Source organism: Mytilus galloprovincialis, chromosome 3, assembly GCF_965363235.1.
Source record: "Mytilus galloprovincialis chromosome 3, xbMytGall1.hap1.1, whole genome shotgun sequence".
Lineage (NCBI taxonomy): Eukaryota > Metazoa > Mollusca > Bivalvia > Mytilida > Mytilidae > Mytilus > Mytilus galloprovincialis.
This window is the reverse complement of record NC_134840.1, coordinates 14,283,000-14,300,948: the sequence shown is the minus strand read 5'-3', so window position 1 is coordinate 14,300,948 and position 17,949 is coordinate 14,283,000. Positions and strand designations below refer to the sequence as shown.

The 17,949-nt window shown below is 31.2% G+C and overlaps 1 protein-coding gene and 1 long non-coding RNA gene across 2 annotated transcripts; both read left to right on the top strand.

Moving 5' to 3' along the window:
* Nucleotides 1-1,411, top strand: LOC143066327 (uncharacterized). The gene is made up of 3 exons (XR_012975555.1): nt 1-389; nt 900-978; nt 1,234-1,411. It is a non-coding gene; the product is annotated as an uncharacterized LOC143066327 (long non-coding RNA).
* Nucleotides 1,412-7,253: 5,842 nt separating this feature from the next.
* Nucleotides 7,254-17,126, top strand: LOC143067239 (uncharacterized). The gene is made up of 5 exons (XM_076240346.1): nt 7,254-7,311; nt 12,945-13,109; nt 13,534-13,792; nt 14,415-14,531; nt 16,540-17,126. The coding sequence occupies exons 1-5, from the start codon at nt 7,283-7,285 to the stop codon at nt 16,912-16,914; spliced, it is 945 nt and encodes a 314-aa protein (XP_076096461.1). The 5' UTR covers nt 7,254-7,282; the 3' UTR covers nt 16,915-17,126.
* The last annotated feature ends 823 nt before the right edge of the window (nt 17,127-17,949 follow it).

Genomic DNA, 17,949 nt, shown 5'->3' with positions numbered 1-17,949 from the left:
TAGTGCTTAGAATTTAAACGTGTTGCAAGACTTATGTGCTTAGGAAAGTGTTTAATTTCTAAGCATTAAAAGCTAAACATGTTTTGGCTCTCAGCACTTCGCACTAAACATGTTTTGGCTCTCAGCACTTTGCAATAAACATGTTGTTGTGCTAAACATGTTTAGCTACATCGTCAAGTATATGAAGCTAAACGTGTTTAAATTCTAAGCACTTTCGATATTTAGACACTTTCCTAAACACGTTTAGAATTACAACACATTTAGGCCGAAGACGGCATGCATACCACGTGCTAATTTTTGAGCGAGAAGAAGAAACTAAGAACCCGAAGTCAAAGGCCACGCTGTTTACTTCTGACCATAACTGACCGTAACTTAACTGTTTCAGAAAGGTAAGGAGTTATAATTATACTGATTCTTATTTTGTACTGCCAATTTTAAATGATTATTGACAGTTATAGGTATTATGTACAAGTACACTACCGTATAGTCAATGCAGGAGAAGAAAAAGGGGGAACCATCCCATGAAACAAGTGCTTGTAAGAGATTTTAGTGTTCAAACTATCTTGTGTAAAGATAAGAGTTGTTTAATGTTCTATCATGCAAGCTAGCACTTACAAATGTATTATATATATATATGTTCTTTGAAAGGAGTTCATGAGGACAATTTTCATTTGATACTCCTCGGCAGATTATAATGGAACATGAAGGGAAGCGGAATCTGCCGAGTGCATCATTCGCAAAACCAGTGTCATATCGAGTTCATTGTTTTACGGTAAGCACTTCCTAAATGCACAATCAACATTTGCTCAACATAAATAAAAAGATGCTTGTTTTTCTTCAATAGTTATAAGCCGTTGTGCTTTCTTATATTTTTATTGATATGTATTGTTTTATTCTAGATGAGAGAAGTGCAGAGAAAATCATTTGTCTTGACATGCTAAAAGAGGAGATAATGCACAGTAGCAACTATATTGCTAGGTAAGAATCCGAAGTGTATTTGATTTTAAAAATGTCAATATATATTTGATCAAATGAATGATATTAAGCATGAAAAGAAGTTTTATATTAAAAATATCAATTGACTCAGCAGTACATTTATGCTTTTATACCAGTGTTCTAATGTTGTTATCTGGATCTTAAATCATGCATTTACTTTTTGGTGTAGTAGTTCGTATATTTATATTTTTAGATTAATTCTACTTAGTTGCTTATCAATATTTTTCTATCTTTCAGGCCAGTGACCAGCAGTTGGGTACTAAGAAAGGAGAAGCTCTTATTGACTTGTAAAATGAAAACAGGACATTTTCAAATTGTTTTGATTGGTCAATATTATGTATATGTACGTTGCTATGAATTTATGATTTTATGAGTTAATATTTGATTGTGTTCAATGATTAACTGGAAATAAACAATTACATAAATTCCTTTGTTTCATATCTTGTAATTTTGTTTTTAATCCTAGAATAAGTATTATAATAATTTCATTTCAAAAGTTCTAGACTGTTTAATGAATCTTTGAAATGAAGAAAAAATGCAATAGTCGAATGTTGACAATTGAATTAAAGAAAATACTCATTCAGATTGAAAAGGTATTAGTCACAATCAATTTGAATTGGAAATTCAAGTTTCTTAGTTTGATGCGTTTGGCTCCTTTTGTGATGGTATGAACACATGTAGTATTGAAAGCTATCATACGTTTTACAGTCTACCCTTCCGGAGTATTAGTTTATTTGGGGTCTAATGAAGTAACGGCTTATCGTACTAAAACGATAAACATGTTTCTTCACGACCCTTTATGGTCTAAACATGTTTACTTTCAAAACACTTCACAGCTAAACATGTTTCCTGACAAAACACTTCAGAACTAAACATGTTTCCAGATACAACACTTTACAACTAAACATGTTTACAGTCTAAGCACATTTTAGCAAAACATGTTTCTAGTCTAAACACTTTACATCTAAACATGTTTACAGTCTAAGCACTTTATAGCTTGACACGTTTAGGCTGTTAGCACATTAAATATTAAACATGTTTAGATTTAAAACATGTCAAAAATCGGTTTCACAAATGTGTTTAGGAAAGTGTTTAGGCTCTAAACACAATTTTTAGAGTGAAACAGAGAAGGGAAAAAAGAATAACATATATAAATAATAATGACACTGTCGAAGTTCAAATTGAGGAGGACACTACTCGTGGTGACGACCAATGATATCAAATTTAAAATAAATAAAGTTTCATCTTCTGAATTATTTAATTTTCATTCTGGATCTGGAACCAAAACAAAAATTACATCTCGGAAAAAAACTATTTGTATGATCGCCTAACCATAAGCCATACGTCATTTGTTCTGTTAAAGAAATAAATGAAATTGATATGAAAAAAGAAGATGTGGTATGATTGCTAATGAGACAGCTCTTTACAAGACACCAAATGACACAGAGTTTATCTGGTCGATTCATCAAACATTGCCAAAGAAATATCTTAGCGTCACACAATAAAATTAAAGATGCAAAGTTCATGAAAAAAACAAGGACAGTAACAACAATGGGTAATACAAAAATACAGAATTGCTACCTTAAACTTTGGCAGTTTGGAATACAAAAAAAGATCAAATGTACTCCGTAGCTCCTCATGCAGCATCCATTGTATTTTGGTTGAAACAATAGACAAACGTATTGCCAACATAAAAATGAGAAATACCTACCTTGGACCAACATAGTGCCTACATTAGAAAAGATATTTCTACGTTGGTCCAACGTTGTGCCAACATGGATTTTGTTTTTCATACAATGGGCCAACGTTGGCTCTATATATTGCATATAACCGTACAACGTTGGGCCAACATGAAGCCATCATGTTGGGCCAACGTAGGCCCACTTTGCACTTATACGTTGGGCCAACGTTAAAATACAACGATGGGCCAATGCAATGATATACGTTGTGCCAATGTTGGGCCAACATACTCATGTTGTCTGGGTAGTCTGTCATTTCTTTAATTTTTACTTACACCATTTTAGTTGTTTTCTAGTTTTAGCATTTTTTGTAAGACAAGGTAAGTATGAACGTATCGGAGGTTAGTGTTGTATAAAGTCATCTTAAAAATTGCATTAGAGAAAAACACAAGATTTAAATCCAGGCTCATGTGAAATGGGTTACATTTACCACCATTGCAAACTGATTTATACGTATTATTCTGTATATATTGAAAGCAAATACCAATTTTAAGGTCTGAATTAATATAGTGTTTAAAAAATAATTCAAATAAGTAGTTTTCACAACTTATTTAGTAATCAATTTAAACTAATGAAATGTTATGCTGTATAATATTTTAGTTTCATAATACAGCTTTCCTGGAAAAACCCTATTATTTATGTTTTGAATCACTTGTATGTATTTTTTTATGCTTGTATTAATCCACACCCCCATCTTTGTTACGGAGGTTGATATCAAACCAGTATCTGAATGCTGATACATAGTAACACTTAACTCTTTAATGCTAGCTTTTCTAAACAATATATTGACATTACAAACTAAAAAACTGTTTTCTATCAAGTTATATGTTTCTTTTAGTCAAATGGACTTGTTCTTGTCAAAATCTCCGTAACGATTCATGAACTTTCACTCAAAAATATGTTTTACCTAAACCGAATACTGTTCAACTTAATTTTATTAGCTCTATACAGATAATGTCATCTTCCTTCACACCATAATGTATGTATTATACTCAACTATGAAGTTTTGGAGTCAAAATAGTTTCATTTCGAAAATTTCTATCCTACGTAACGACATTTGAAACCTCCATAACGGACAATTCCAGTTCTTACCAACAGCAAACATATAAATGAATGTAAATATTGGAATTAAATGACAAACAAGACAACAGAATTAAACATTTTTCTTAGTAAATCGTTATCTAAAAAGAGTTAAGTCCTGTTAGAGAAAAAAAACTTTATCCTCCGTAACGTAAATCAATGATGTCTATGATTGACATCACCTTTTGATTTTTATTAGTGATAATTGATGAACTGATTTGGTACCTATAACAATGTACAAGAATTTCAATTGGTATGATCGTGTTTACATGCATCTTAAGATTTTTTTTATTTGCATAACCTCCGTTACATTGATGAGTCCTAAATAATCTTGAAAATGTTTGCCATAAACCGCTGTTAAAGTTATGATTGTCGTCGTAATTACACAAGTTGTGTTGTAGACTATTTTAAATCTAAGAAAATGGCTGATATAACGTTTATTAAACATTATAATGTTGCTCACATAATAGGGAAAAAACAAGTTAACCTACCTTTCCCAAAACAACATTTTTTTTTCTCAAAATCTGTATTTTGTTTCTCTGTTTTCTTTATAATAAATTATGTCTGCTACAAAAATGACTTTCGGCAGTGTCGGCAGCCGCTGATACTGATAAAAGTCTGACAACTTAACTGTAAATAACTGCGTCACGGAGGTTATTTAAACGGAGGTTAGTTTTATTTACATTATACATGGAAATATGTAACAACATTGTTGAGTTGCTTTCTCAAAACTGATTATTGAGAAGCTTTATGGGTGCTTTCAATGAAATAATCATCATTTTGATTTGTTCTTGGTTAGTGCGTTCCAAAATACGCGTTACGTAGGTTGGATTCTTATATGCGACAATCGAAAAAAAGAGAAAGAGAAGATTTATTTTAATTTTTCGTTTCATTGCAATAAAAGTTAAAGGGAGGATTTTAAAATTTGATGTATCAACTTAGCTTAAAGTCACTTTGGGTATGATTTCCAATCATATAAATATGTTTTGACTGTACCTAAAGATATGTTACGGTAGGTTATTCGTTTATCGGCGACATTGGTTTAATGGGTAAATCAAAGTGTATATTATAACTTTTGATTCCAAAATATTTTTGTGGATAAAAATCAATATAGTGTCAAATAAAAAAAGCAAATCTAATCATGATTTAGATGAAATAAAGTATTTTAATTCACACTGATATTTGGAGTTTTTCTTAGCGACATTCGGAATTAGTGTGATTTCCGTATATTGAATAGAAAATCACACAAATATATTAACGATATACATCACAAAAGACTATAATTTTATTTTAGTATACATATTAATCACTTAGAACACGAAAAAGATTATCTGTGACATATGTTTAGCTTGCATTTTGTGGTTATTTGCCGGCGACACTAAAATTTTGTAATTGTACCCATTTTTTGGGAATGACTGATAAAGCATAAAATCATATCTAAAATATAAATCTGACAAATGTGATTAAACAATATATAGAATTACAAATTGTTTTGAAGACCTTTCCTGCAAAACATCATTTAATATCTACAAAGTTTAAGATTTCAACTGTAATGATCTTTCTCTAAGGGCAATAAGAGTGTAACACAATCGTTATTTCAAAATGGGGTTCTTTGACATAATTTTTGTACCAATAATAGCAAATTAACATGCAAAAACTGTCTAAATTAACTTACAAAGAGATGATCAATGATGCATGGCCTGTTCCAGGAACTAATTGAATCATATATAACTCAGACATCTATCATATATAACATCCATTTACTTTTAACATGAAAACACCAACATTGAAAACTCCCTCCTATTTCAAATTCAAAGAAGCAGGAAGTCTGATTTTAGTACAGGGAGCATGCTCAGTATGCTATAATGTTTGCGGCGAAGTTCCAGCAAACTTTAGGACTCCTTTAAAGTTTGTTTACAAATTTCCTTCAAATTTAAGAAAGTTAAGAGTTTACGGCAACCTTGCGGCAAACTTTTACATTTGTTTACCGAAAGGTCGCTGCTAGCGTCGAACACTGGTGAACAACTTTCAGGTCTTCTGGCGAACTAAAAAGATTGCCGCAAGGTTGCTGCAACCTTACCGCAAGTTGCAGCAATGTTTTTCTTTTCATAAGGGTTGTCTTACTTTACAGTTTCTGAGGCTACTATAACGAGTAGTCTCATTTTACTTATGGCAAGAACAAACTTAGGTGACTTTATTTATCATCTTAATATTTTTCTTGAAATCATATTATAATATTATAAAGGCAGTGGCTAGTTTGCCGGCACCGGCAAAATAGTGATTTTATATAAAGTTTTGCTATGTTGTTGTTGTTGTTGTTGTTGTGTATCTTTCCTCCACTGTCTGGAGAACTGTAGTCTTGGGTCTGGTTACCCAACACTTCATAGAATAATTATATGCACTTTCCCACTTTTACTACTTTTATTCTATGAATGTTGAATACTGAAATGTATATGTTGCAGGTCTTATTTCATACTTTTAATCAAGACCATAGGATTTTTTTTATGGAAACTATGTATGCACAAATGATATATGTGGCTAGATGTCAATAACCTTTTTGTCCTTGTCTTTCTAGTCATTCTTGGTAAACTGCACTCATCTAATTACATTTACATACGTTAATTTCTGTTGAACATTGAACGTTCGAAAATAGAAAACAACAAATTTGTTATCAAACAAACTTGATTTTCGGCTGATATGAAGAGCTACAACAGGTTTTGGAGATCTTTGAAACGTGAAACGAGGACTTTAAAATTCACGAAAACCGGACAAAACAATAATAATCTAGTCTATGGTGCAATAAAATACTATAAGATTAATAAAAAAAATATATTGTACAAACGATGCATAGAAATCTTGCTACTGACAGCATTTATTCTATGAATGTTTAATACTGAAATGTATATATCTGCAAATTTTTCAAAAGTGATGCAGTGGCAGGCTAGCCACACCTTTCTAGTGCTCATGGTAGACTTTTGTAACGCTTGTGAAAGCAGTTTGAGGTTGTTTAATTTGGTGTAATTTTTTGTTAAAAAAACTAATAGGATAGTTTAAATCGAGAATGTCGATTTTTTTTATGTGGGTTCGTATGCTTTATATATTATATTTATAAAGAAATGTTTTTTATACTTCCTATTAAAGAAAAAAGTACTAGTATCAATCAAAAAAAAAAAAAAGTTTGATATTTTACTGGCTTTTTTTTTTAAATAAATATATTTAACTATGCACGTTTTGAATAAATAGTACTTTCTTATTGAAGTGTATGTTCTTATATTTTTGTATTCAGAATCAATTTATATTCTTCTATTTTAACCTTAACAAAGACCGGCAAAACAGCAAAACTCTATACAAATCGCTATATATAGCTTTTTTATATATACATTATATACATTATATATACTCATTAATCAGTTACGGAATCATTTCAGTGCACTTTCGAAAACGGTGCGGATTTTACCTTGTCCCCAATGGCAGATGGAGTGAAAGAAAAAAATTGGTACTTGCCTTCTTCATGTTTCTCTTTTAGTCCATTATGAAATACCGATTTAACTATATATAGATTTTGAAAATTCATGTATCTCGAATATTGGAGGTCGTTGGTTCGATTCTCTATTGTGCTACAGAAAATCAAATAGCCTGTTGTATCACTTCAACAGTTCAAAAAATCAGCACCCGTTCAAATCGACAACTGTTTAAAGTCAGTAGTTATATCATTTAAAAATACTTATAAACGTACCTTTATTTGCCCTTTTAATTAGATTTTCATGTATTATAAATTCTAGTCCATGACCCCCCCCCCTTTTTCTGGGAAAATGCTTGTTAATAATGTTATATATATATCAAGAATCACTTAAACCCCGAAGTACACCGCTTTTTGATCAGTTTGGTGATGAGGAAAGTCACTGTATGGTTTCTCTTTATCAATGAATTTATGACCATATATTTGACAAGGAGAAGCTGATGACTTGCAGATGCCTAGCCTTGTTTTACTTTTGTTACAAATACTTGAAATGTCATTAGGTAAAGAATGTATAATGAAGGTCAAAATATAAAGTGTGTTTACAATTTTTAACGTTTCCATATCTTTAATTGTAATTTCATTTCAATTGATCATGTTGATTTGTAATCTTGACAATGCACTTTTATTCAATACTTCTTTCATATTTGTGTATATTGCTTCATTGAAGAAAGACAAATGTGGACACTTTTGCTCAAGAAGTGGACACATTCATCATGCTTTTTGAAAGTTTCATTGGCTTATAGACCATTGTACTAGGGAAAATATAAATAATAAAAAACAAAAATAAATTTTCAATTTATACAAATAATTTAACTCTGAAATCATTATGTGTGAATATTCAATGCATATGTATTTTGATAATAAAAATTCTTTCCTCTAAAACTAAGGTCATTGTCTTTTCTCAGTGAACTGTTATCAGATGTGAAACCACAACCTCAACTGTTTGGCAGTTAAATCTGTCACAAGTTGATAAAATACTGTAGCTGTTACAGATCATACAAATTCAGTCCGGACTGAAGATTTTCGGGGTTTAAGCAGGACCCTTCTATGGCAAACAGTGGGCCTCCACTTATGAACATTTCTTGATCCATCACCATTTTGACCACTGATGATAATATCTTCATGATCTTGAAAGGCTATTATTTTTTTTTATTTTTAAAATTCCTTTATTTTCATCAGTTGCTTGTTACATTGTCTTCAAAAAGTCCAAGCTCCTTATGAAGAATACATATAAATTTCAATTTTATTATATTAGTAAATAAAACATCAATTTGATAAATGTTTCTTAATATTACCTAAAAATTTATCTTCTTTTAACTTCTTTGAATAATATTGTTATAGACCTGGAGATATAATGGTAGTCTAACTAGTTGAGTTAGGGAAGATCTTCGTTGGCTCAATTGGTTAGAGTGCTGCCTTTAGATCCCGAGATTGAGGGTTTGAATCTTGCTGGTACCATCCATAGAGTTTCACAACAACATGAACAATGGCGCTGTGAGAATCTGGTACAAAAATTGTATATAGAATATTGCCTGGCAGTGAGATCTTCTTTGGCTCAATTGGTTAGAGCGCTGCCTTTAGATCCCGAGATTGAGGGTTCAAATCCCGCTGGTACCATCCATAGATTTTCACAAGACATTCGTTTTGTAAATTCTATAATGAATGAAAAAAAACCATCAAGTCTTTTCAATTTCTGATCAGATACATAGTAGGATTTATAAATTGAAAACCCAATAATAGTAATAAGATAGTTAAAGCCAAAGTAATATTTATCAGATATTTTATAGCCAAAAACAATATCTTTCAATGTGAAATCTTTTTCTATATCATGTATATTTACTTTTTGCGAAAAATTATGATTTTTTTTCCCGTAAATTGTGTAAAAAAGAACATGACATAAAATAATGTTGATATTCTTCTTTAAAGCATTTGTTACATAAATCATTGTCTGTTATTTTCCATCTAAATACAAATGAAATAATAACTTTTTAGTAGGTAATATTAACTTTTTAGTCATGTTAGTACAAAATGTAGGTAAAATGCTTTGTAAAAGTTTCCATCGATACATCTTCAATTTATTTTCTTTAAAAAATAAAGTTGTACAATATGGTTTCAAATGAAATTTTGTCTGTAATGGTAATACATTTAACAGCTTTAATTCAATGTCATTTTACTATGCCTGTTCTGCATGGTACATGTATGCTGGTGTCAGCAAAAAATATAAAGATAAGTTACAAGTATTACAAAAAAAAATGTGTTAGATTTATAAAAAAAACACTGGATATAGATCAAAAGTTGACCATAATGTATTGAATAGTATTGGTTATGTTAATATTGAAAATCGTGTTAAACAATTGAGATTAAACCATGTACATAATATTTATTACCACCATTGTCCTAATTGGTCCGAGACCACAATTGTCGTCCCTTGATTTTTGTTGTTCACAAATATAGTCCCTAGTGTTGACAGTGGGTTACTTGCCATTAATTTTTATACCCCTTCCAAATTTATTTCTCCATGTTTAATGCCTCAAATTGCAAGTAGGGGGGTGAAATTACACTGTAAAAAAATTTGGGTCCAGAATTTTAAAGGAAAGTAGTGACTTGGTCCAGCTGAAAAAGGTTGAAAATTAGCACTTCGGAAGTTGTCAAAAGATTTCAAGACGCCCTAAACATAAAATTGTCCATATTTTGAGTTAGAGCCGATGAAGTTTTCTATAATTTTGATATAATTTGTCCCAAAAGTAGTACAACACACTGTAAAAGTTTCTTTGAGAAAGAGCTGGTGGGATTTTTTTTATTTTCATTTATGTTCTAAAAGAAATGCACTACGAAATAATTGTGTTCTCGGACCAATTATATGTATTCAAATTTTACAAAGGTGAGACATTTACATCATCATTTCACACGAAATAGTGAATATACATTTTAACTTCTGGGTTCCTCCAGTAAAAAGTCAACAAAAAGACACATTTTATTTTAATGGCATACAAGATTGGAATATGTTGCCAATTAAGGTTAAAAAAATAAAGAAAATAAAGGAATTTAAAATTAACGTCAAAGAGCACTTAACCAAAAGTTATAGTGCGGCTTCATCAGACTCCTTTTTATATTATTAATCATATTTTTATATAAATTACTTTTTATATGAATTTTTATGTCATATTATTTTGTGTGTTATCTTTTTTTGTATGCCGAACACTATAAGCCGTTTACATGAAGGGACCCCATTGGAAATAAGCTCTAGAGCTTTCATGGGTTATCCCTGATAAAATATCAGCAAATTGTTTCATACACTTAAGGATACTGCACTCATAAAATGCCAATATATTTTACCATATTATGTGTTAGTATTGTCTTTATATATCGTATTGTGTATTGTAGTTATAAATAGGCTTGATATTTTATTGAATAAATATTATTATTATTATTATTATTATACATTTATACCAATAGGTTTCACAATTTTTTCTTTACTAATCATTTGCTAATCTGTTATATAATAACTTATTTGACAAAAAAGAATGTCAATATAATTACCACTTATTGACAAACATTGTCTTTTTACATCAATTGACTATACTTCTCGTTGAATTTCTATGATTTAAGACATTGTAACCAATCTTTTGGAATTGCGTTTTTTAGGGATGTTAACTCAGCTATCCAATTGGATTTATTTTCAAATTTTGCAAAATTACATTTTGTGAAATTTCCCCATTTTCATTTAAAATATCATTTATATAAATCAAATTACCTTTTATACAATTAAAAAAAAAAGACATTTGTTATTCAGTTAAATGTATTTATTCCCCCAAATAATTTGTTTACTAATTTCATAAAAGGTTTTTGGTATATCTGTCTGTCCTCCTCCTAATTTCATCCAGCTTTTTAACACATTTTTATAAAATCTTGGAATATTAGCATGATTAGGTAGATATTGATCAACTTTATTATAATCCATATTGATTCATATAAACTGCTTGGCAATTTACCCCCGAGCATTGTAAGATCTTGTAAATAATTTAGAATTAAAATAGTAATTAAAATACTTTTGGCTATTCCAGAAAAAATTGTATGGGGGGGGGGGGGTTGGAAGGCAGTTTTTGTCAGCACCCACCACCCATCCAATTGTAATTGAGAATTATAGTGCATTATAGTGTGAAAGTTGCTCTGATACCCATCACCCATGTATTATTAATACAATGTCACTGTGCCTTCCAACCCCCCCCATACATTTTTTTCTGGAATAGCCCTTACAAAAACGAATCTGATATATATATATAATTATATAAGTTGCCATCTGGCCATATCTGTATTTACAATGTAAGATTCTACCTATCCATGATGCTTTTAGTGATTCAAAGTGACTTTCAATGTCAATCATATTCAACCCCCCGTTTTCATAACTACCATGACTACCAATCATTGTATTTCTTTTAACTTTATCTGGTTTGTCATTCCAGACAAATGCCAGATAAATTTGAAACATTTTCTTTCTATGTCTTTTTTATATTTTTCTGGAAATATGCATGAGCTAACTAAAAAGGTAAAGAGAGGTATAATCAAAGATTTGATGATCAAGATTTTCCCTAAAATAGTGAGATTTTGCTTTTACCAAAGAATAAAGAAATATTTATTTCTTTGATGCCTTACCATGTTAAATAGACAAAAAATTGAAATAGACTTCCAAGACATCAAATTATTTGGACTAGATAAATTCTAATAAAGATTGAATTAAACCAAGGAGTTTAACTCACACTAATATATGTCCTTGATTAACCATATATACTAAATACAGAATCAACATGCAGACATCTTGTACGTTTAGATGTTTAACATCCAATCTATTAATGGTAATATTCTTTTCAAAGCACAAAAATGTTGGCATTCACTTCAAAAGCTAACTGAACCTTTAAACAGAGTAAAGATACTGTTATCTGGTTTTTGTATTTGAAGCACTGGTATAATAATGAATAATGGTGGCTCTAATCTTTTATGTTTTCTAGCAATGTACAAATGATGTACAGTAGAGTTCCTGGATTCATCGCTGCTGGTGATATCACACATTAGCTGCTTTAATAATATCTGCAATGTACACAAATAAATTCAATCTTGTAATTGTTTTAGTCTTCCGAAAAGGACAGAAAAGAGTAGAATTGATCATTTCAAGAGTTCATTTAAACATTATGTACATGTAATTGCAATCCCATGATTTACCATGTAGTTAGTCAATTTTCATTAAAAAATACATCATTATGATCATCATTATCATCAGATAGGATTACTTTCATTTTAAAAGTCAAATTTATATTGGATTGAAATAAATTTTGCCCTGCATACATTTGTACATTTTACAAATGTACTTGGCAGTGTGTTTGTTTCAAATTCAACAATATTGTGTAGTAGTGATTAGTATAAAATCTTTCCTTTATTCAAATTATTTTTGGATGGCATGCACGAAATCACCAGACTTTTGAAGAACTCTCAAAACATTAAGCCTGTTAGCATGTTTTCATTATGACCACTTTTAAATTCACTGAAAAATGGAATTCATTTACGGTATATAAAAATACTTTCCAACATGTAAATACTAATAATTTTTCTTGCAGGTCAAATGTTTTTCACTCAGAAATATCAGCTGCTAGATGGCCATTTAGATTTTGTGATATAAAGCCAGTGGAATCATGTGAAGAGGTTTTAGGCCAGGAAATTTGGGAACAAATTTTGTCTCATACTGGAACAAGAGATTGCAGGGAAACATGGAATTCAACACAGTAAGCAGATTAAACAACAAGACCAACTTTAATTCAATTATAGCATTCATCATGGTCTTGCATATATTCTTTTCTATCATACATGTACTTCATATACATTATAAAGGGGGGTAAAGGAGTCAGAAGGACCTTTTTGAGACATAATCATTATAAAGGATTGGGTCTTTTTGTTGAGAGAGAATTTATTGTTGGGTTTATATTTGTCTAAATTCAGGATTTACATATAATTTTATTAGAACTCTGGAATTAACATAATCTGCTTCACAGATTATTCAATGTGAAGAGTTAAAACTTAATTTTTTGGTTCAATATATTAAAAATAAATAATAGCCATTCATTAAATATTCTGCAGGTACTGATCCCAAAATAAGGTTCATTATTCTCTATGTTCTCCATTCATTTCAGGATTTTGATTTATTTTTAGGATAAGGCAGTGTCGTAACAGATTTAAATCTTATGGACGCAACTGTACCAGGTCTCTTGGTAGAAATCTTGTTCACTGTTTGCTGATGAAACATTTTGATGGACATTTTATTGCTCAGCAAAAAGTACCTTTAAAACCATTTGAGATATATACTGCCCCATGCAGATATGTCAAGTATAAACCCTTGGTGGACATTTGTTTGGATGATCCTAGCTATGATTATGATGATGCAAGCGTATGTTTAAATATTATTGAAGAGGTGAGTAGCCTAGGCTACTGTGATTTATGATTTACTCCAATTTGTTAATTTGATCAAACTTTAAAAAAAAAATAGCAAGTAAAGTAAAGTACTTTATTTTAAGGTTGAAAAATATCAATATTATATACACAGGTGACTAAATTTCTTTGCTCAATTAAAAGTAAAGACATATAACCTTAAATACTGAAACTATAATCATTAATATCTTTAACATGTTTAAACCAAGAATAACTTAGAACAACCACAGCCATACAGCATATTGCCCCCTTTGCCACACTCAGGGAACACAGAATTACTGAAAATAAGAAGAAAAACTGAAAAAAAAAGATGGCTAACATTTCGCTGGATAACAGCTTGAGGTATATGAGAATGATATTTACTGATAACCAATGCACAAATAGGGCACAGTATTAGGTCATTTCAACAATTCAGTACACACATGTTAGACTAAACATAATTGTCTGGCTTTTATCACTTTATAGTAACCTGTAAGTTTTCCTAGATTGCATCAACATTCCTTCATAAAGTGACACAAGTATATATACCACAAAGAAAAAGTCTGACACTCTATTGACATGATTGATCTGCGATTTTTTGTTGAATTGTGAAACATTTTTTGCAGGGTTCAAAACCTGACCTTGAAGATAGCATACATGAAACAATGTTTAATACACTGAGTGGAAGCAGATCAACATCTCATTGTTATATTATTAGGGTAGCTCCTAGAGGAATTTTTCAGGTAGGTGAAAGTCAATATGAGAGGTAATAATATTTCATCATGATAAAAATAAGCAGGGTAACATTGGGAAATCTTTTTGGTAATACATGTCACAATGAAGATTTTTAGGTGCAACATGCAAGTTTTTTGTCTTATTATTGTAGAAATTACATGTCAATAAAATTGAGAATGGAAATGGGGAATGTGTCAAAGAGACAACAACCTGACCAAATAAAAAACAACAGCAGAGGGTCACCAACAGGTCTTCAATGTAGCGAGAATTTCCCGCACCCGGAGGCGTCCTTCAGCTGGCCCCTAAACAAATATATACTAGTCCAGTGATAATGAACGCCATACTAATTTCCAAATTGTACACAAGAAACTAAAATTAAAATAATACAAGACTAACAAAGGCCAGAGGCTCCTGACTTGGGACAGGCACAAAAATGCGGCAGGGTAAACATGTTTGTGAGATCTCAACCCTCCCCCTATACCTCTAACCAATGTAGTAAAGTAAACGCATAACAATACGCACATTAAAATTCAGTTGAAGAGAAATCCGAGTCTGATGTCAGAAGATGTAACCAAAGAAAATAAACAAAATGACAATAATACATAAATAACAACAGACTACTAGCAGTTAACTGACATGCCAGCTCCAGACTTCAAATAAACTGACTGAAAGATTATGATTTCATCATATGAACATCAGGCACAATCCTTCCCGTTAGGGGTTTAGTATCATACCATCATAACATATATGAGAAGAACATAACCCGTGTCATGTCAATAACTGTTTTTAGAATAAATATGTTTAGTTCCGATGCAAAGACCTTATCAGTGACTCAATATTAACGCCAAAATATGCAATCTTTAATGACTTGACAACAGTATCGTAATTATATCCCTTCTTAATAAGTCTATTCAAAGGTTTTGTAAGTTTCTGAGGTGAATAATGACACCTTTGTGCTTTATAAAGAATATTACCATAAAAAATTGGATGTGAAATACCTGAACGTATTAGAAGTCTGCATGTTGAGCTATATTTACGAATGATGTCTTTATACCGATGATAAAATTTAGTAAATGTTTTGACTAGTTTGTGATATCGAAAACCCTGGTGTAATAATTTTTCAGTAATACATAAATTTCTCTCGTTAAAATCGAAAACATTGTTACATACACGAGCGAATCGTACAAGTTGAGATATATAAACACCATAAGATTCAACAATTCAAACTGTGAGCTTCCTTAGTTACAGACAAGGAGATTGAGAATTTTACGCTAACTGTCATCCAATCAGAACCATTGATGCAAAATAATTGCATAAGAATGAAGTGTTGACTATTGGGATGGTGATACATTCGGGGAATAAGGATGTGCTACCCCGTTTGAGATGAATTTTATGCAGGTACAACCAAACGTCATCACTAAATCTTTATATCTATAGTAAAATTTAGTAAAGATTTTAAGTAATTTGTGGTAACGAAATCCTTGACTTAATAATTTACTAGTAATTATGATAAATAGATTATGTTTAATAAAATCTAAAACATCATAACAGACACGATCACGAACCCCCCCTTTTTTTTGGCCGATCAATGCATTTGAATGGGAGCATATAGTTGGAACCCCCCTTTTACTCTGGGTTGGGAACCCCCCCCCCTTTTTAAAATGGCTGGATCCGCCACTAGGCAGTCAATTAGATGAAAGATTGGATGTCAATCTGAGTCTAGTATATTCTGTATACATTGTTGTCTGTTTTTAAGTCGACTTTTGGTCAGTTTATTGAGTTTGATTTTAACATGCAATCATCTTACTTGACCTGCCATTTTGAAGTAAGGAGTTATCTTTACTTTCAGTTTGGTGTAAATCTAAAGGATTACCGGTACTCCAATTAAGGAGATGTTATTCTTAAAAGAGGGAGATTTTTAGTGCCAGTATTTCATAGTTCATCTAGATTTTAAATTTGACATGATATATATACACTTACATTGTGCATAAATGTATATATGTTTGCTTGTTACAGGTGTATGTTGGGAAGATAGATTGGCCAGTTAAAATGCATCAAATGATGATGATTTGTGGTAGTAATGTTACAAAAGAACTTGGATTTAATCACCAAAGTCACTCTTCACCTATAACAGCAAAGTATTCTCACCTGGGAGATATATCTGTTTCTGGCGATGATTCCCCTGTTGTATCATTATTACTGAAAACTATTGAGGTTCTCTCTGAATATGAAAGAGGCTCGTTTCTTCCTATGACTGATGATATGATGGAAGTTATTGAGACGAGAAAGAGAACTAAAAAACATATTTCAAGTTGTGTATTTGATGATTTAAACATTTGCAATGCAAAATTTGACCAGTGTACTACAAGTGAAGATAGGCCTAATGGTTGAATTTTCATTTCATGGAATTCATAGCATAATCATGTACCATACACAATCATTATTTGTAAACTCAAGTTCTGTCCTGATTGAAAGTCTTTGAAATCTTTTCTTTTTCTTCTTTTAATGTGTATAAGTAAAGAACATTTGTAATGTAAAATTTGTAAGATTTATCCCAAAATTATGGTGAAATGTACCTGCTTTAATAAATCATTTTTAGCTCACCTGGCCTAAAACTTTTCTCATCACTTGAATTGTCGTCAGTAGTCAAACATCTTCTCTGAAACTACCCAGTCATCACTAGGGTATCTAGTTTAAAAATGTGTTTGATGACTCCGCATGCCAACCAAGATGGTTGGCATGGCTAAAAATAGAACAAAGGGGTATAATACAGTTTAAATACAACCGCCAAAACATTTTTGGGATCATATAATGGTATGATGTCGTCGTCGTCCAAAGACCTTGATTGGTTTCTGGACAATAACTTTAGTCATTGTTAGTTAAAGTGAATGGATCTCTATGAAATTTTTTAAGAAGGTATAATTTGTCCCAACTGTTCAGGGTTAGATCTCTGCAGTTGTATCATACTGTAATCAGCGAAGCATTTTATTGGCTTATATCTCTGAACTAAAGCATTTAGAGCAAATCTGACTGGGGTTAAAATGGTCAACAGGTTAAGATCTATCTGCCCTGAGATTTTCAGAGGAATCGGCCAACCCATTGTTAGGTTGCTGCCCTTGAATTGGTAATTTTAATGAAATTTTGCAGTTTTTATATGACCACATAAATTTTGTGGTCTACCACGTCGTCCTAAGACGTTTTGTTTCTGGACAATAATTTCAGTATAAGTAAATAGAAATCCATGAAATTTATACACAAGTTAGAACCTAAAATTTATGGAAGGTTGGGACTGATTTTTGGGGTTATGCTCCCAACAGTTTAGGAATAAGGGTGCCCAAATAAGCATTTTAGTAGTTTCCAGACAGTGTATGAATCTCTGAAATTATACCACAAGTTTTCATACCACAAACAGATTAGCACAAACTA

Excerpts from the sequence above, each read along its gene's own strand:
- LOC143067239 (XM_076240346.1), top strand. The coding sequence starts at position 7,283 with ATGGCAGATGGAGTGAAAGAAAAAAATTG. Across the intron at positions 7,312-12,944 it reads GGAGTGAAAGAAAAAAATTG|GTCAAATGTTTTTCACTCAG; the intron begins GTACTTGCCTTC and ends TTTTTCTTGCAG. Across the intron at positions 13,793-14,414 it reads GTTTAAATATTATTGAAGAG|GGTTCAAAACCTGACCTTGA; the intron begins GTGAGTAGCCTA and ends CATTTTTTGCAG.